Source organism: Stegostoma tigrinum, chromosome 21, assembly GCF_030684315.1.
Source record: "Stegostoma tigrinum isolate sSteTig4 chromosome 21, sSteTig4.hap1, whole genome shotgun sequence".
In the NCBI taxonomy this organism is placed as follows: Eukaryota; Metazoa; Chordata; class Chondrichthyes; order Orectolobiformes; family Stegostomatidae; genus Stegostoma; species Stegostoma tigrinum.
The window spans coordinates 48,286,385-48,304,658 of NC_081374.1; the positions used below are offsets into that span (position 1 = coordinate 48,286,385).

At 41.3% G+C, this 18,274-nt stretch overlaps 1 protein-coding gene across 3 annotated transcripts in view; it reads left to right on the plus strand.

Moving 5' to 3' along the window:
* ipo9 (importin 9) overlaps window positions 1–18,274 on the plus strand; it is a 59,180-nt gene that overhangs the window by 30,354 nt on the left and 10,552 nt on the right. For 2 of the 3 annotated variants that reach the window (XM_059653519.1, XM_059653521.1), the window contains 9 exons: window positions 357–496; window positions 2,994–3,153; window positions 3,756–3,982; window positions 4,888–5,036; window positions 5,127–5,255; window positions 7,066–7,341; window positions 7,614–7,780; window positions 9,007–9,140; window positions 16,368–16,490. In XM_059653519.1, the coding sequence (XP_059509502.1) occupies window positions 357–496; window positions 2,994–3,153; window positions 3,756–3,982; window positions 4,888–5,036; window positions 5,127–5,255; window positions 7,066–7,341; window positions 7,614–7,780; window positions 9,007–9,140; window positions 16,368–16,490 (1,505 nt within the window). The remainder of the gene's footprint in view (window positions 1–356; window positions 497–2,993; window positions 3,154–3,755; window positions 3,983–4,887; window positions 5,037–5,126; window positions 5,256–7,065; window positions 7,342–7,613; window positions 7,781–9,006; window positions 9,141–16,367; window positions 16,491–18,274) is intronic. The other variant, XM_059653520.1, reaches the window with a different exon arrangement.

Here is an 18,274-nt window from a genome sequence, read left to right on the forward strand (position 1 = left end):
GATGCGAAGAGGTTGTTTCTTGTCATGGGGGAGTCAAGAACAAGGGAGCATATCTCAGAACAAGGAGGCACTCATTTACGATAAGACTTGGCGTTTTCTCTCTTGCCTTCGTAATGCTTCTTATGAATTGCCCAGCCTCTGCCAGCACTGTTCTGCAACAGGTCCAGTGAAGCTTCTTCAGAACTTGAAGGGTTCTGAAGGTGGGTCACTGGACTCAGAACAATTGACCATTTTCTCTCCCCAGATGCTGCCAGACCTGCTGAGTTTTTCTAGCAAATTGTGATTTTGTTTTTAAAAGTTTTGCGCTGTTGCTTAGACTCACCCATGGGGAATTGACACTGACCTCTTTGTGGCAGGTGGAAGATTCATGAGGCTTGCATGTTGGCCCTCGGCTCTGTAAAGAACATAATCACTGAGAGTGTGAAGAATGGACGGATTCAATTTGACATGCATGGATTCCTCACCAATGTCGTCCTTGTTGATCTCAATCTATCGGGTAGGATGTGACCTTGTGGTCTTACAAATCACCCAAGCTACGTACATGCAATGATGAGTTAGAAGCAGGAGTAGGGGCCATTTGGCCGGTCAAACCTGCTTACCCTTTGATAAGGTCATGGTTGTTCTGACTCTGGACTCCACTTTCTTGCTCTATCCCATTATCCTTTGACTTCCTTGTCAATCAAGAATATACCTAATTTGAGAGCATTTAAAAATATACATTGAACTTGTTTCCGCTGCTGTCTGGGGAAGAAGACTAACAACCTTCTGAGATGAAAATGTTCTCCTCATCTCCACTGAAAATAAGAGTCCCCTTATTTTGAAACTCTGCCTCCTAGTTCTAGCTTCTCTAGCTTCTCCAGCTAGGAGGAACATCGTTTTCACACCCAGCTTTTACAAGTCCCCTCAGGATCATGTATGTCTCAATAAGACCAGCTTTCATTCTACAAAATTCGAATGGATACAAGCCCAAGTTTAAAAGTTAATTCTTCACTCACCCTAACAGTCAATTTGGTAAACCTTTGTTTTTAATACAGTTGTCTCCCCCAACTGAGGAAACCACACTACACAAAGCCTTGTACAATTATAGTGAAGCTTTCCCAAATTTTATATTCCTATTCCCCTTGCAATAAACAACAATATTCCATTTGTCATCCTAATCACTTGCTGTACCTGCCGACTAACTTTGTGATTCTTGTTCTAGGGCACCCAGATTCCTCTATCGCAGAGTCTTGCAGTTTCCCTCAATTGAAATAATATGCTGTTTTTCTGCTAAAGAGAACAAGTTCACATTTCCCCACATCCTACTCCATCTGTCAATTTATTGCCCATTCATTTAATCTGTTTATTACCGGACTTAGGACAGGTGCAACTACTGTGGCAAAAGCAAGGAGTTGGGAGCATGTTGTCTACCCAGCTGAGGGAATTAGATCCCAAAAGCTATATTTGTGAGCATTAATCCAATAACAATATAAAACAAAGTTCAAATGCATAATCACAATGAAGTTGGAGAAAACCCAAAAGTAGATGAAGTGAATCAGACACAAATGCCTTCCCGTTGGGTTCAAGTCTGACCCAGGCATAGGAGACCAAGTATTGGTAGTCACAGGTGTGGGCAAGTCTGAACCTGACTCCCTGGGCCAGACCATAAACAATCCCCAGTTTGTTAGAATGTAGAGGGAGCATTGCTCTTTATCTGACTTATACTGTAACTGCCCTGGGAATTTCTGGATAGTGTAGAAGATTTAGAGTACTGAAGGAAGCCAGTTAGCTCGTTGTCTGCACAGGATAGGAGCGAGCTATCCAGACTATTTCACCTTCCAAACTCTTGATCCATAGCTGTAAAGCACTTCAAGTGGATTTCCATTTTTGGATATGATGAGAGTTTCTGTCTCTGGTTCCGCTTAGTCCATGAGTTTTCAACACCCTCAGATGAAAATGAAACTGAACTATAAATGAACCTGTAACTTACCTCGATGGGGATGGGGTGGGTTTGGATGAGATGTTCTTTCAGAGGGTAGGTATGTACTTGAGGGGCCAGGTGGCCTGCTTCTGCACTGTCAGGATTCTAGGTGCTGGTCCCTGGTTATTGAATGCTCTGTTAAGGAATGTTGCCATTTTCTGTCCACTGTGTGCTTGATCTTACACACTTCAATTGGTCTCCTGTCAAATTAGATTTCCCCTACAGTGTGGAAACAGGCCCTTCGGCCCAACAAGTCCACACTGCCCCTTGAAACATCCCACCCAGATCCAGACCCATCCCCCTATAACCCACACACACCTGGACACTACAGGTAATTTAGCATGGCCAATCCACCTAACCTGCACATCTTTGGACTGTGGGAAGAAACCGGAGCACCCGGAGGATACCCATGCAGACACGGGGAGAATGTACAAACTCCACATAGACAGTCACCCGAGGCTGGAATCGAACCTGGGTCCCTGGTGCTGTGAGGCTGCAGTGCTAACCACTGAGCCACTGTGCCTCCCCAGAAGTATTCTCTGTTCCAATGAAAACCTTGCAACTGATCCGATATTTATTCAGTACTAATTTCTGATTTTTATCAGACCTCCACAGTGCACTGCACGATGATAGCCTTCATATAATATAGTGACCTTTGCTGTCCCCAAATTCATTTTTAACTTCTCTATATCGAGTTGTATTTGCCACTTTTCTGCTCATTTGATCTGTCCGTTGATAGCTTTCTGCAGTCTACACCCGTCAAACTTCAATCTTATCCCCCCCCAAGTTTAAGTTCAGAGTCATTAAACAATATATGAATAGTTTGTGAATAAGTTGAGTTAAATTGCAATGTTTCCAAACAAATTTGAGTAATATGGCATATGCATACTTTTCAACATGTCTGTCACTTTAGTATTGTAGAATGATGTAGTTGTTACGTGGCATAACTTAATCTTTTGTCTCCCTGTGCCTCCCCTCCCTCTGTTTTGCCCACCCCTGTCTGGCCTTGCGCCCGCCCCATCTGGCCTCGCAGTCTCTCCATTCCTGTTAGGACGTGCCCTCTGGGCTGCCAGCCGCTTTGCCACTGTCATGACTCCTGAACTGATCCAGCAGTTTCTACAAGCGACTGTCAGTGGTTTGCATGAAACTCAGCCACCATCAGTGCGAATCTCTGCTGTGCGAGCCATCTGGGGGTAAGATGCAAATTTTAAAGAAATGTTGTGTTGAACTGGACCATTTCTCACCCTTTAAAAGGTATTCCAATTTATGCTCAAATGAAAAGTGGATTATCTTACACCTTAACTGCCAAGGATTTAACATCTTGCTGTTGATCACATCGGAACTCTTTATTACCTGTCCTTCATGTCAGAGGAGTCTTGTGTGCATGACAACGTTTTCTTCAACCCTTCTGTCTCTTTCCAGTTGCCTGTGCTTTCATTTTTGCTAATAATTTCATGTATGGAAGGTTATTAATTGTCCCTGGTCCATATCAACGGCATCCATCTACAGCTTCTGTCCACTAGGTTGGAGTCTTGCTTTAACAAAAGTTGGAACAGGATGTGCCTACTCTATCTGATTAATTTATTTGTTCAAGTGCTTTTTCAGTAAGAAAATAGTGACTTTTCTTGGTTTAGATCTATCATCAAGCTTTACTTTCGCATAAATATACTTGAGCGAGTCAGTTCCAGTGAAATCAGTGGTATTGGTTTTAATACATGTTTAATTGATTTATTATTACAGTTGGAGTTGTGATTGGTTAGCTGGTCTAACATATATTTTCTTTCCTCGTTCACAGATACTGTGACCAGTTGAAAATCTCTGAGTGTACACATGTTTTACAGCCATTCCTTCCCAGCATCCTGGATGGCTTGATGCATCTTGCTACGCAGTTCAGCTCAGAGGTGCTGACCCTGGTCATGGAGACATTGTGTGTTGTTTGCACTGTGGACCCTGCCTTCACTGTTAGTGTCGAAAACAAAGTCTGCCCCCTTACCATTGCAATCTTCCTCAAATACAGCAACGGTATGAGAGTCGGAGCACTTGCTGTTGCTTTGTGTCAGTGTGCCTGTCTGTTGTTTTCCAGTGTTGCAACATAATCAGCATTTTAGACCAAGCAAGTAATTAAGTCTCCACAGTGCGAGAAGAGGCCGTTCAGCCCATCAAGTCCACAGCAACTCTCCAAAGAACATCCCACCCAAACCCAGCTCCATCACTCTGTTCCTGGTTACCAGACTTTTACCATGACATTGCACCTAACCTGCATATCCCTGGACAATGGGCAATTTAGTCTGGTCAACTGAGAACCTATATGTCTTTAGAAACCAGAGCACCTGGAAGTAACACATACAGACATGAGGAAACGTGCAAACTCCACACACTTGCCCAAGGCTGGAATTGAACCTAGCTCTGAGGCAGCAGTGCTGAACTCTCAGCCATCATTCTGCCATATTTCCTTTAACATTAAATTGGATTCAAAATGTTGCTTGGAAACAGGTGTTGTTGAGCAAGTCAGAAGTTTTCTGATTTTAGAATTATATGTAAGGTGGTAAATCCTCTCGTGAAGTGTGTAGAAGCCATATATTCATTTGAATAGAAGTGTGTCCTGTCAGGGGAGAGAAGCTGGTTTAATTAACAGGAAAGAAAAGAAAGTATGAGACATATCACCAGAGTCTGACTGTGGGGAAGTTGAGATCTGAACGTCCAATCTTGGGATTTGCTGCCATGGTTTGAAAGAACTTGAAATGACATTAGAATTTGAATTGTCTGACCTGTGAGACGTTTGCGTGAAGTCTGCTTTGCTGTTGCTGATTGGCAGTGGAACAGAGAAACAATGCAATCAAGTTGATTGGCTTCACCAGAAATCTTGTGCATGCTGTATGCAAGGGATTGAATTTCTAATTCAGCTTGCTCACTTTTTGAATCTCCAGATCCAGTAGTGGCATCATTGGCACAGGACATCTTCAAGGAGCTTGCTCAAATTGAGGCATGTCAGGGTCCCATGCAGATGAGGTTAATTCCAACTCTTATTAGCATAATGCATGCTCCAGCTGATAAAATCCCCTCCGGCCTCTGTGCGGTGAGTATTTCCCTTGTATGTATCATTGTGTTGACTCAACATGCTGAGCAATGGACTGAAGTTGACACTGATACCTTTATCTGTCTGCAGACTGCCATTGACATACTGACAACAGTAGTGCGAAACACCAAGGTGCCACTGTCAGAGGTGCTGATCTGTCAGGCATTTCCTGTTGTTGCTCAGTGTACGCTGCACACAGATGACAATGCAACAATGCAGGTAGGAGAGTCTCCAGTAAGACAGTAAAGTGCTGCTTTCCAAACCAAACTCTTCTCCCAGTCCAAAATAACAAAGTATGGAGCTGGATGAACACAGCAGGCCAAGCAGCATCTCAGGAGCACAAAAGCTGACGTTTCGGGCCTAGACCCTTCATCAGAGAGGTGATTCTCTGAAGACTCTAGGCCTGAAACGTCAGCTTTTGTGCTCCTGAGATGCTGCTTGGCCTGCTGTGTTCACCCAGCTCCATACTTTGTTATCTTGGATTCTCCAGCATCTGCAGTTCCTATTAGCACTCTTCTCCCAATCCATGTAGGTGATTTGAGATTGAAGGGTGGGAGAGAGAGAGCGAAGCAGTAGGAATACAAAAGCAAAATATTGTGAAATCTGAAATAAAAATTTGTTTACAGAATGCTGGAAATGCTGAGCAGATCTGACAATATCTGTGGAGAAACAGTTAAAATTTCAGGTCTGTGACTTTTTGTCAGAACTGGAAAATGTGCTGGAGATGTGATGGGGCTGTAAACAAGCACACGAGAAGGGAAAGGAGTACAGAAAGGAAGGAAACGAATAAAAATTTTTATCTTTCCAGTCCTTCTCATGACCACCTAACGTCTCAGTAGCTTACAACCAATCAAGTACATTTTCAGCTGCTTCTTGAAACCACATGGCAAGTAATGTGTTTAGCAAAATCCCAAAAAGAACAGTATGATGATTACCAGACATCTTTTGCATGTGTTATTGGAGGATAAATATTAGCCTGGGATAACTCCCCTTTAAAATAGTGCCATGGGATCTTTTCTATTCTCTGACTGGGGCCTCGATTCAGCACCTTTTCTAAAAGGCAATGTAATGCTTCCTGAGTACTGCACTGTCAGCCTTGAATTTTGTCCTACAGCAAGGCTTGAAGTTAGAACCTTCACTTCAGAAGGGAGTGTGCTTGCAGCTGAGCCGCAGCTGCCACCATTTGTGTGGATGAAGGGCAGAAAAGATTAACTGACAGGGTTAGTGACAGTAATGGGAAAAACTTCTTTAATAAAAGATTCTATAACCAGCTGCCGTTCATAGATACAACATAAGCAGATTAAGACTATGGTGTGACATTGTTGCAACTCATTATCTCCAGAAGGCTGTAAAGTACCTATAACTTGACAGTTGGGTTTGATAAGAGTTATAGCAGGAGGGTAGGATTAGTTTGAGGTCAATATCAGCATCAATAGTGCCACTGCAGGCACGATAGATTGAATGGTTTCTTTCCGTACTTTCCATACACTTGCATAATTCTATGAATGAATGTTTTTTGGGAGAAAACAGGCAGTGGGATTAATTTGGGATTGATGCAGATTATGGCATATTGGGTTAGTGTAGGAACAATAGTGTTATAGGGAGAAGATGTGGCATCACATTTGGATTGGTTTACATTTAATGTAGGAGAAAGTGGGATTTGTTTGGGATTGCTGTATTAAAAGTTAAAAATATTCATTGGTGACTTGTGTTGGTTTAACTTAGGCCATTGTTGGGGATTAAATGGAGATTCATGTGTGCTGTATAAATTAGCAACTGTAGGTTTTTGGTTTAGAAGCTGCCTGCCTTAAATCTGTAACCATGCTTGTAAAGGTGTGAAGGGATCGACTGACACCAGTTATATTCTTCACCAAGTAGCTTCCTCGGTTAAAAATGTCTGCTGAATGATTTCTGCTCTGATGGTATGTAATAGTTGAGGAAATTTGTTCGTAATGAATGTGTGAAGTAAGATATCTGGTACATCTGAAGTGAAGAAACCTGCCTCTCTCACTGAAATCTTCTCTTACAGAATGGTGGTGAGTGTCTGCGAGCTTATGTTGCTGTAGCATTGGAGCAAATAGCACAATGGCATGATGACCAAGGTCACAATGGGCTCTGGTACGTCATGCAGGTGGTGAGCCAGCTTCTTGACCCCCGAACCTCTGAATACACAGCAGCATTTGTTGGACGACTGGTTTCTACACTTATTTCAAAGGCTGGCTCACAATTAGGAGACAACCTTGATCAGATTCTGCGAGCAATCCTCAGCAAAATGCAGCAAGCAGAAACCCTCAGTGTAATGCAGGTAGGTGGGACAGGGCATGACTAGGCAAGGAGTCGGGTGTGGGTCTTGTGGCAGACATGGGGTTGGTGCAGATGTACACGATTGAGATAAACAGACTTTTTGACTCCATGGGAATCTAGCTACCTGGGAATTTGGGGGAAAGTGGGTTTAAGGTCAAAGATCAGTTATGATCGTGTTAAAGGGGTGGTAAAGCATTCTTGCTGTTTCTTACCTTACTCTGTTTTTGCTTCAGTCCCTAATATTGGATTTCACTGTTCCTTTTCTGTCTGCAGTCTCTAATAATGGTGTTTGCACACCTCGTTCACAATCAGCTGGAGCCTCTGCTTGAGTTTCTGTGCAGTCTGCCTGGACCCACCGGGAAACCTGCTCTGGAGTTTGTTATGTCTGAGTGGACAAGTCGGCAGCCTCTCTTCTATGGACAATATGAGGGCAAAGTCAGGTGTGCTACCTGTTCTATTATAGGAGACAGTATTGATGATTCAGAGAAAGGTGTGGAAAGTTTCGTAGCGATATCAGATGCACAGCCAGTCTTAAAATAGTGATTGAGAAATAGCAGTGATCTGTCACAGGAATAATGTAGGTAGACCAAGTTGGGTTTGGATGTGCAAATTGCAGAAAAACTTCAAAGATGATAGTTTTTGTATACTCCTATATTAGTGATAATGGGAGACTTCTGCTTTCCTAAATCAGACTCTGAAATATCAGAGTAAAAGGTCATATTGGGTGAGGAATTCCTCTAATATGCACAGGAGGGGTTTTGGACTAGTGTGTTCCTGGCGAAGCGGGTATTGGTTGAACTTGTCTGGGAAATGAAATCAAGCTGGTTTCAACGGGAGTTCATTTAAGAAACGGTGATCACAATTCATTTGATTTTGAGTAATTCTGGAGTAGAACACAGTTCAATCAATTTGAAAGGATTCAGCTGGAGAATGGGAACTCATTTCAATAAAATTGAAAAGATATCTGGCTGAGAGATTGGAATTGAAGATTGGCAGGTAAAAGTGTAAAGAAATTACAAAAGGCTGAGAAAGTGAAGATAGTTTAACGATGGAGTAGACACACTACCATAACATTCAGGAGCAGGATACCCACAGTAAGTGAAGCAAATGAAACAAAAATGCAAGTTAATGACACATTGTTTGTAATGCAGTAGAGAATCAATCTCAAAAGGTATGAGAAAATTGGAAAAAAAAATACAAACAATTGTTTTGTGTAAGATAAAAGTAATTTACAATCATAGAATCAGTAAAAGGGTTGCTAATTGGACAAAGTGAGGATTTGTGAAGGCTGAGGATGAGGGACTAAATGAGGGACTCATCAGAGAAGAGAATGCTGTTAATGTCTCACACTAGCAACACCCTCATCCTGTAAATGAATTTTTAAAAAACAAAAATTTCAGAGCTGATTTGGGTGTGATTTGAGGGTAAATTTGACATGGTTTCAGAATGATCTAACCCTTTGTACGTGTGTGCTATTGGTATGTTTGACAGTGGCAATGTGAAACTAAAATTGAAAGTGTTCCAATTCCCAGTATATCCTTTACCTCCAAAATAAGAGAAATATGTATTAACATAACCATGTATGTGTGTGACTTAGTAATTTGTTGTAAAGAGACTGTTGTGTTTTTCAGGACTGATCATTAACCAGATTGTGTTAACTCTACAGCACTGTAGCAATGTGTAAACTCTTACAACATGGCATAAACACAGATGACAAGAGACTGAGGGATATCATGGTGAAAGGAGAGGAAATATTCAGTGCCGATGAGGGAATACGCACTCGATCCAAGGCAGCAAAAAGTAAGAATTTTTAAATTTGCAAGTTTTGAACACTAAACTTACCTGAGATCACCTGAGAACGACATAAGTGACTTTTTTTAGTAAATCTAGACTAGTATGACGATACAATGGCTTCAACAGATATATTTTGTCCTGGTTTCTTTTTTTATGACGAAAGGTTGAGCCAGAGGTGAGCAGCAGTCTGCTCAAAGCCAATAAAGTAAACAGCTCAGGAGGCCTTCGGGTATTTTTTTTTTAGAAGTTGGAACAACAGAAGTGACCTGAATGGGTGGGGTCAAGCTCCCACAGAATGTTTTCCTGCGGCTGTTGAGGTCTTGAAGCCTGATGTGGAAGCTTTTATTGCTTTCTGCCACAGCTTAAAGCTGGGGTTTTCCTTCTGCTGGAATTGAATGTAAAACAATCTATTTTACTAAATTTGCCTTTGCCAAGGGTTTGCTTGTAGGATGTTATTATATCGGAACAGTTAATTAGTCAAGGTTAATGTCTTATTTTCTTAAGTGTTTTAATGGTTACAGTTAAGCCAATTTTTTTCTGTATTTTAACTGTTTTGCTTAAAGTTTAGTAGTGTGACCAATCAAGTTGCATCTGAAATGCAACACCTTACACTTTTTACCTTTTCAAAATGAGAAATAGAAATGTAGGAGACCATTCGACCCTTCAAGCCTGCATCCACCTCAATTGGCTAATCCTGCTTTCTCCCCATAGCCTTTGATTGCATTTGCCCCAAGCGCTATATCTAATCATTTCTTGAATACATTGTGTTTTGGCATCAACTACATCCTGTGGTAATGAATTCCACACACTCATCGCTCTATGGGTGAAGAAATGTCTCCTCATCTCAGTCCTAAATGGTCTATCATGAATCCTCATGTGTAACTCCTGGTTGTGGACACACCCACCATCAGGAACATCTTCCCTGCATCTGACCTGTCCAATCCTGTTAGAATTTTATTGTCTCTGTGATCCCCCTCATTCATCTGAATTCCAGCAAAAACAATCCCAACTTGGTCAATCTCTCCTCATAGGTCAGTCCCACCATCCCCGGAATCAGCTTTGTAAACCTTCGCAGCACTCCCTCGAGAGCAAGAGCATCCTTTCTCAAAAAGGAGACCAAAACTGCACACAATATTCCAGGAAATGTAAGGTTCTAGGCTACCTTCTTAATATATTTTGAGGAGATTTGGTCTGATCCATAATACTAGAAACTAATTATAAACTTGCAAACGAGTTGCATGAAGTAAAGAGCATGTGAAGAGAATGGCAGAGCATTTTTCACTGGCATGACCAAGAACAATTGATTTGCTAGTTAATACTTTTTGACTGCATTGGTCCATAAGGAGGGGAGTCATGCAACTGATCCACTTCAGTGGCAGGCCTGTAAACTTTCGTTCAATAGGATAGGGTGGAATGGAGCCAACGGAGAGAGAATATTAAGATAGAGAAGATAATGAAACTTTGATCTATGAACGTAGTTGGGTAAGAGTTGGGTGATTCAAGTGACTTGCTAAACAAGTTGATTTAAAAAAAAATGGCTTCATAGGGTGAAGCAAGTGATACTTTAAACTAAGGGGCAACATTAACTAGGTATATAAATTATCAGTGCCCCTACTTCAAGGCCAGAAATTCCAGATTCAAATCCCACCTACTCTGGATATGACACACTTGCAAACAGGTTGCTTAAAATATTTATATATCTGCAATTAAATTGATCTAAGGGCATAAAATTGCAATTAGATAGAAGGTACTAACACTAAAGGGGTCCCAAATTGTATAAAATAAAAATCTGTGCAATTAAATAATTAAGGATGTTAAATATTTTTATAGAAACACATGCATAAATGTACTTTTGAGTGAAATGATAGATTTCTTGAGAGCCATTTCCTGCAGTTCCTGAGCAATTAGGAGCTGTCAGGCACTTGAAGAATAATTGTAGATCCAGTTGTTCAAGCAGTGGCAGTTGTGGGTCTATCTACACCAAGAAAATTGTAGTACTTCCAAAAGACACCCTAACTCCACCTTCTCAAGGACAAATAGAAATGGGTAACAAATACTGGCGCACATTCCATGAATGAAGTTTTTACAAAGGAGCAACTGCAGTTACTGCAATGGAATTAGGAGGGTGAGAATTTCCTGATATTCTTGTTCCAACAAATGGATGCTCATCTGACAGGAATCTGAGTTTGCTACAATCAGACTGGTTCACAGTGCTGAATGAGTGTATAGGCAAAAACCTGTACTCAGGAGGTAAGTTGGTAATCTCCTTCTTCCCAGCATATCCAACTATTTTTGTAGCCACAGAATTTGTGTGCCCGGAAACTGAACTGGTGCAACCAATGTTGGCAGTCAGGGATTCAGCAGTGGTAATGCCGTTTGATGTAATGGGAGATGGTCATTGCCTGGTGCTTGTGTAACATGAATGGTACTTATCAGTCCGAGCCCGAGTGTTGTCCAGGTCTGACTGCATGTGGCCAATAATGGGACAGAGATTAAAGAATGGGTGAGGAAACTAATTTCAGACAACAAATATTGGGTCAACAATGAGAAAGGCTGCAGTCAGTACAGGGCTGAGGGTGTTATACTCAAATGCATACAGTATACGAAACAAGATAAATGGACTTGTAGTGCAGATTGAAGTTGGCAAGTTCAGTGTTGTGGACATCACAAAGACGTGGCTGCAAGGGGATCAGTGCTGGCAACTAAATATCCACTGGTACGTGTCCTATTGAAAGGATGTGCAGAAGGAACGGGATTCCCTTTTTTATTTTAAAAAAAAACAAATTAAGTCAGTAACAAGAATTTGTTATGGAGTCAGAAGGTGTAGAATCTGTAAAGTTGAGAAACTGTAAGTAAAAGCACTCTGAAGGGAGTTGTGTACAGGCCAAGCAGTAGTGAGGATGCTGGGAAGAAAATAAATCAGGAGTTAGAAAAGGCGTGATTAAACCATAAACACGAAGCAGAAAGGAGCTTTTTGGCCCAAATGATGTTTTCGAAAGAGAAGGCAGGAATGTAGGTTAGTGATGAGGCTGATTGGTTCATTTTTTAAAAAAAAGGACCATTATATATTGCACCAAGAAATTGCCCCAGAGTAGGAAATTTGATAATAGAACAAACTTAAAGGCTTTGTATCTAAATGCACAAGCATTAGAAACTAAATTAATCAGTTAACGCTGCAAATAGAGATAAATAGATATGATTTAGTGGTGATTGGTAAGACGCAGGGAGACTCAGTTTGGGAATTAAATATCCAAAAGTACGCTTTTGGGGAGTTAAGCAGGGAGGAAAAATAGGTACTTTAGCTTTGTCAGTAAAGGGAGATATCAGTTCTGTCATGGGAAATTCTGTCAGCATTGAGAAAATAAGAAAAAGCAAGATGCAGTAATCGATAAGACCCCAAACTAATCTCGAAGCTCTGCAGTGGGGCACAGGAGAAACCAGGAAATAGTGTAGACGCATAAGAAGGGCACAATAATAATCAAGGGTGATTTTAATACACATGGAAAGCAATAATCACTGGGAAAACTCAGGTCTGGCAGCATTTGTGGAGAGAAAGCAGAATTAATGTTTCAGGTTCATTGACCCCTCTTCAGATCTTTAACATGAGTATAGACTGGGTTAATCAAACTAGCAAAGTTAGCTTCAAGGAGGAGTTTGTTATATTAGAGATTTTCTTGGAGCGGTGTATTTTGTAATCAAGCAGGGAACAGGCTATTCTGGATTTGATGTGGTATATTGAGGTGGTATTCATTAATTATCTCATAATAAAAGGTCCCCTAGGGAAGAGTGGTTGTAGCATGCTAGTATTTCAAATCCAGTTGACGGGCAAGAAAGTGTAGTCCCACCACTGGAGTTAAACGAAGGCAATTACATCGGCATGAGGACCAATCCAGCCCTTGTGGACTGGGTAAGATGACTAAAAGGTAGGACAGTTGATGAGCAGTAGCAGATATTTAAGGAGCTCTCAACTGATATATATTCCAGAAAGGACGAAGAATTAAGAGTCATAAAGTTATACAGCACATTAACAGACCCTTCAGCCCAACTTGTCCATGTCGCCGAGATATCCTAAGTTAATCTAGTCCCATTAACCGGCATTTGACCTATATCCCTGTAAAGCCTTTCTATTCATGTACGCATCCAGGTCCGTTTTTTTAAATGTTGTAATTCTATCAGCCTCCACCTCTTCCTCTGGCAGCTCATTTCATACACGCACCACCCTCTGTTTGAAAAAGTGCCCCTTGGGTCCTTTTTTAAATTTTTTCCCTTTCACCTTAAACCTATGCTTCTAGTTTTGGACTTGGCTACCCTGTGAAAAAGACCTTGGCAATTTACCCTATCCATGCTCTTTCACGATTTTATAAAGGTCTATAAGATCAGCCCTCAGCCTTTGACACTCCGGGGCAATAGCCCCAGTCTATTTGGCCTCTCCCTATAGTTCAAACCGTCCAGTTCTGGCAACGTGCTTACAGATCTTTTCTGAACCCTTTTCGGGTTTGTGGGGATGCTTTTATCCGTGGCTAAATGAGGAAGTTAAAAACAACAAGGGCACACCATACTGCAAAGGCTGGAAGATTGGGGGACTTCTTAGTAACACTTCTTTGATCAAAGAAAATTACAGCACAGGAACAGGCCCTTTGACCCTCCAAGCCAGCGTCCATCCAGATCCTCTATCTAGACCAGTCGCCTATTTTCCAAGGATCTGTATCCCTCTGCTCCCTGCCCATTCATGTATCTGTCTAGGTACATCTTAAATCATGCCTTCGTGCCTGCCTCTACCACCACCGCTGGCAACATGTTCCGGGCACCCACCACCCTCTGCGTAAAGATCCTTAAAAGCTAAAAAGAAAACCAACTCAAAATATAAGAAGATAGCAGAAGCTTTTGTCAGTGAATAAAATGGAAGAAAGTAGCTAACTTGAACATTGGAGGATGAGACTGGGGAGCTAATAGTGGAAAACACAAATGGCAGAATCACTAAATCAATACTTTGCTTCAAAGTGGAGGCTGCTAGTTACTACTGGGATGGTACAGGTAACGGTTATAGAAACTGGGGAGCTTAGAACAATCATCACCACAAAGTACTGTGCAAAATATTGGGATTGAAGACCAGCAAGTCCCTGAGGCCTGACTGCCTACGTCCTCGTGTCTTAAAGAAAATGGCTGCAGATATAGTGGATCCATTGCTTATAACATTCCGAAATTCCCTGGATGCAGGAAAAGTTCCATAGTGGAAAAATGCTGAAATAATGCCCTTATTCAAAAAGAAGTGGGGGTGGAGGCGGAGGTTGAAATTAGGAAACTGTAGAGCAGTTCATTTAATGTCTGGTTGGGAAATTGTGAGAAACCATTATTAAAGAAGTAATAACAGGATGTCTGGAAAGTCAAAGCACAATTGATCAGAGTCAGCATGATTTTATCGAAGGTTTTTATTAGTCATGTTTGACTAATTTGCTAAATTTCTTTGACAATGTAACAAGCAAGGTAGGTAATGGGGATCCTGTAGGTATTGTACATCTGCACTTCCAGAGGCATTTCATAAGCTGCCACCGAAACTGTAAGATAGTATATGATTGAGTAATTTATTAGCCTGAATAGAGAACTGGGTAACCAGTAGCAAGTCGAGAGTCAGAATAAATGGCTCTTTTTCTGGTTGGCTCACCTATTACAATCTACATTAATGATTTGGATGCAGGGCTAGAAAGTACTGCAGCCAAATTTTCAGATGCTACTAAAATAGGTGAGAAAATAAGTTGTAGTGAAGAAATAAGAAATTTACAAATGGATATGTGAATGGGCAAAATTTGGAGGAGGATGTTTAATGTGGCTAGTTATGTTTTGTTTTGGTTGGAGGTAAAATAGGCAATATTATCTAAATGGAGAGAAATTTTAATGTTTCGGTGCAGAGGGATCTGGGTTTGTCAACCATGAATCACAATACACTAGTATAGCAAGTAATAAGGAAGGCAAATGGAATTTTGGCGTTTATTGATGAAGGAATGGAGTGTAAAAGTTGGGAAGTGTTACTGCAATTGTACAAGGCATTAATGAGACTGCACCTAGAGTTTTGCCAACAATTTTGGTCCCCTTACTTGAGGAGGGATGTACTTGCATTGGAGGCAGTTCAGAAGATGTTCGCTACATTAACTCCAGAGATGAGAGATCTCTCTTGGGGAGAGAGTGAGTAGTTTAGATCTGTATTGTCTGGAGTTTAGAAGAATGAGCGGACATATGGGCCAAATGGCATCTTTTCGCACTGTAAGGATTCTATATAGCTGAGCTGTGGAAGTTGCCAAAGGGGATTGACAAAGTAGATGTAAAAAGGATGTTTCCTCATGGGGCAATCTGATGTGAAAGTCATAGTTTTGGATAAGGGGTAGTGGATTTAAAACCTCAAAAGGTTGTAACACTGGAATTGACCACCCCATTATGCTGGGACTTTGAGTAAATTTAAGTTGGAGATGGATTCTTAATTAGTAAGGGGTGAAGGGTTGTGGAAAGGAGGCAGAAAAGTGGAGTTGAGGCCAAACTGAGGTCAGCCATGATTGTACTAAACAGTGAAGCAGGCTGGAGGGGTTATATTGTGTGCTCCTGCTCCTCGTTCTTATGTTCTGTGTTACAAATATTACTTTGTAGCCAGGAGAAACATAAGGAAACAAAATAATGCTCAAAAGGAAATTGAATAAATAGGTAATGTCTGCCTCTGTGGAAAGGGAAGGCAGTGGGAACTAGTGGATGCATTGGGTGAATATGCTTTTATGATTTGATGGCGGATTGACAGATGAATGTGAGCATTTTAATGTCTGACAAATGATGGGGTTATTTTGGATAGTAGTAATTCTGGGTGAATTTTCTAGTTGTTTCTGGGCTTTGAGATTTTCTGTGAAGAAATACATGTAGTCAGTTTTAAACTTGACTCTTCACAGGCCAAATCTCACAACACCAAGTTATAGTCAACAGGCTTATTTGAAATCATAAGCTTTCAGGCTGCTGCTCCTTCATCACGTGGGGTGACATCAGACTTGAACTATAACGTGGTGCCATGTGATTTCTGACTTTTGTCCACTCCAGTCCAGCACTGGTACTTCCACATCCTGTTTAAGGTGCGAGTAAGTAAATAGGGAGCTCTAATACGTGAACAGTTACTCCAGCACAGCCCTAATTTGTGTTCATGAACCTACTTAGCCTGAAATTATTAATCTAGTCCTCATGATATTTGCTTTGTTTGAGCAGATCCAGAACGTTGGACCAACATTCCCCTTCTTGTAAAACTCTTCAAGCTGTTGATTGGTGAGCTGTCCAGTGTCATGGAAGCAAATATCTCACGGCAATCCACAGCAGCAGGTTGGCATCAAGGTACTGTGACAGCAGTGTGAATGCTTGGCTTATGTTCTCCCTCCTTACCTCATCAACAGTTCAATTGTCTGAATTGATCCCAATTACTGCAGAAATATTGTCGTTCATTGTTGATCATTGAAGTAATAACTGAATTGTTTTTCTTTGAAGCTGTAAGCTTAAAACACTCTTCAAATTCTAACTCCACTAGTTTCTTTCAGTTTGTTACTGGAGGACGATAAACTGTTCCCTGCTCAGTGTCCCGGGAACCGTCTGAATCAATTCAAGTGGTGGAATTTGTAATGTTTTGTCATACTGCTGTGAAGCCACTAGATGGTGGTGTTATCCTGAGCTACTCGTACAATACAGCCTGTTCACCGGCACCAGCCATCGTATCAGAGGAGAGTCTTTGCAGTTCATGGTGGAGACAGGCACCTGACAGTCACGTCACAGATTTTGGAATAGTTGTTCCACCAGACTAGGACCATTTCTTAACAGAATCACTGAGTTCTTCAGGGCTGTTTGGTAGCGCAGAGGTTAAGCATTGTTGAAAAGGTGCATTTGTTGAAGCTTTTTGCCTTGAGTTGATCAGGATAATTCACAAGAATACCAGACAGAATGCTAGTGTATATTAGATGAGATAAGAGTGCTGATTGTTTGGTGATCAGACTCTGATAGGTAGAGGCGGTGCCATGGTGAATGCACTAGTTAAGGATGACTAACATTTGACCTTCAGAACTTTGTTTTGAATTCTGCCAGGCCTACACTCTGATGTACCTTCCACACTTATCCACTCACGTATGCTAACAACCCCCTCACCAGATGAGCACCTCAGTCACTGATGAATTTTCACCCTGAGAATTGTGAGGTGATGTAATTTGGAAGAAGGAACATAACAAGGGAGTACTGAATGAATGGCAGGACAATAGGAAGTTGAGAGGAGCAAGGGGATCTTTAGGTGTTTTTCCACTGATCCCTGAAGGCAGCAGGACAGGTGAATTGTTATTAAGGCATACAGATCAGTTGCCTTTATCAGTCTGACATAGACTTTAAGAGGAAGTGGGCCAAGTTGGAATTATACAAAACTTTGGGCCACAGCTGGAGTACTATGTTCAGTTTTGGTCACCGCACAATAGTGAGGATGTGATTGCACCCTATCCAGTCCAACAAAGATTTACCAGGATTTTACCTGGTGCCGGTGAACAGGCTGTATTGTACGAGTAGCTCTGGATAACACCACCATCTAGTGGCTTCACAGCAGTATGACAAAACATTACAAATTCCACCACTTGGAATTTGAAGCTTACAGCTTCAAAGAAAAACAATTCAGTTATTATTTCAATGATCAACAATGAACGACAATATTTCTGTGTTTTAGTTATGAAGTGTGGCTGAATAAACTCTGGCTGTTTTCTTTGGAGCAGAGAAAGCAGAGGCGTGTCTGATTGAAATGTATAAGATTGTAAGGGGCATGGACAGAGTAGATCGGAAGCAGCTGATGCCTTCTGTAGAAGAATCAGCAACAAGGGGGCTATAATTTTAAAGGGCAGGATGTTTGGAAAGGGTTAATTTAAGGAAAACATTTTTCACCAAGAGCGGGTGGGGATCTGAAATATGCTGCCTGGGGAGAGTAGTAGACGTGGGAAACTCAACCCTTTAAAAAATAGGTGAATGAGCTCTTGAAATGTCATAAAGTTCAAGATAATGGGTCAAGTGATGGAAAATGTGATAGGTCGATGGAGACTCTGGATCAAAGGGCCTTTTTTGTGCTATATGACTTTATGATCCACCTGGCACTCTCTCAG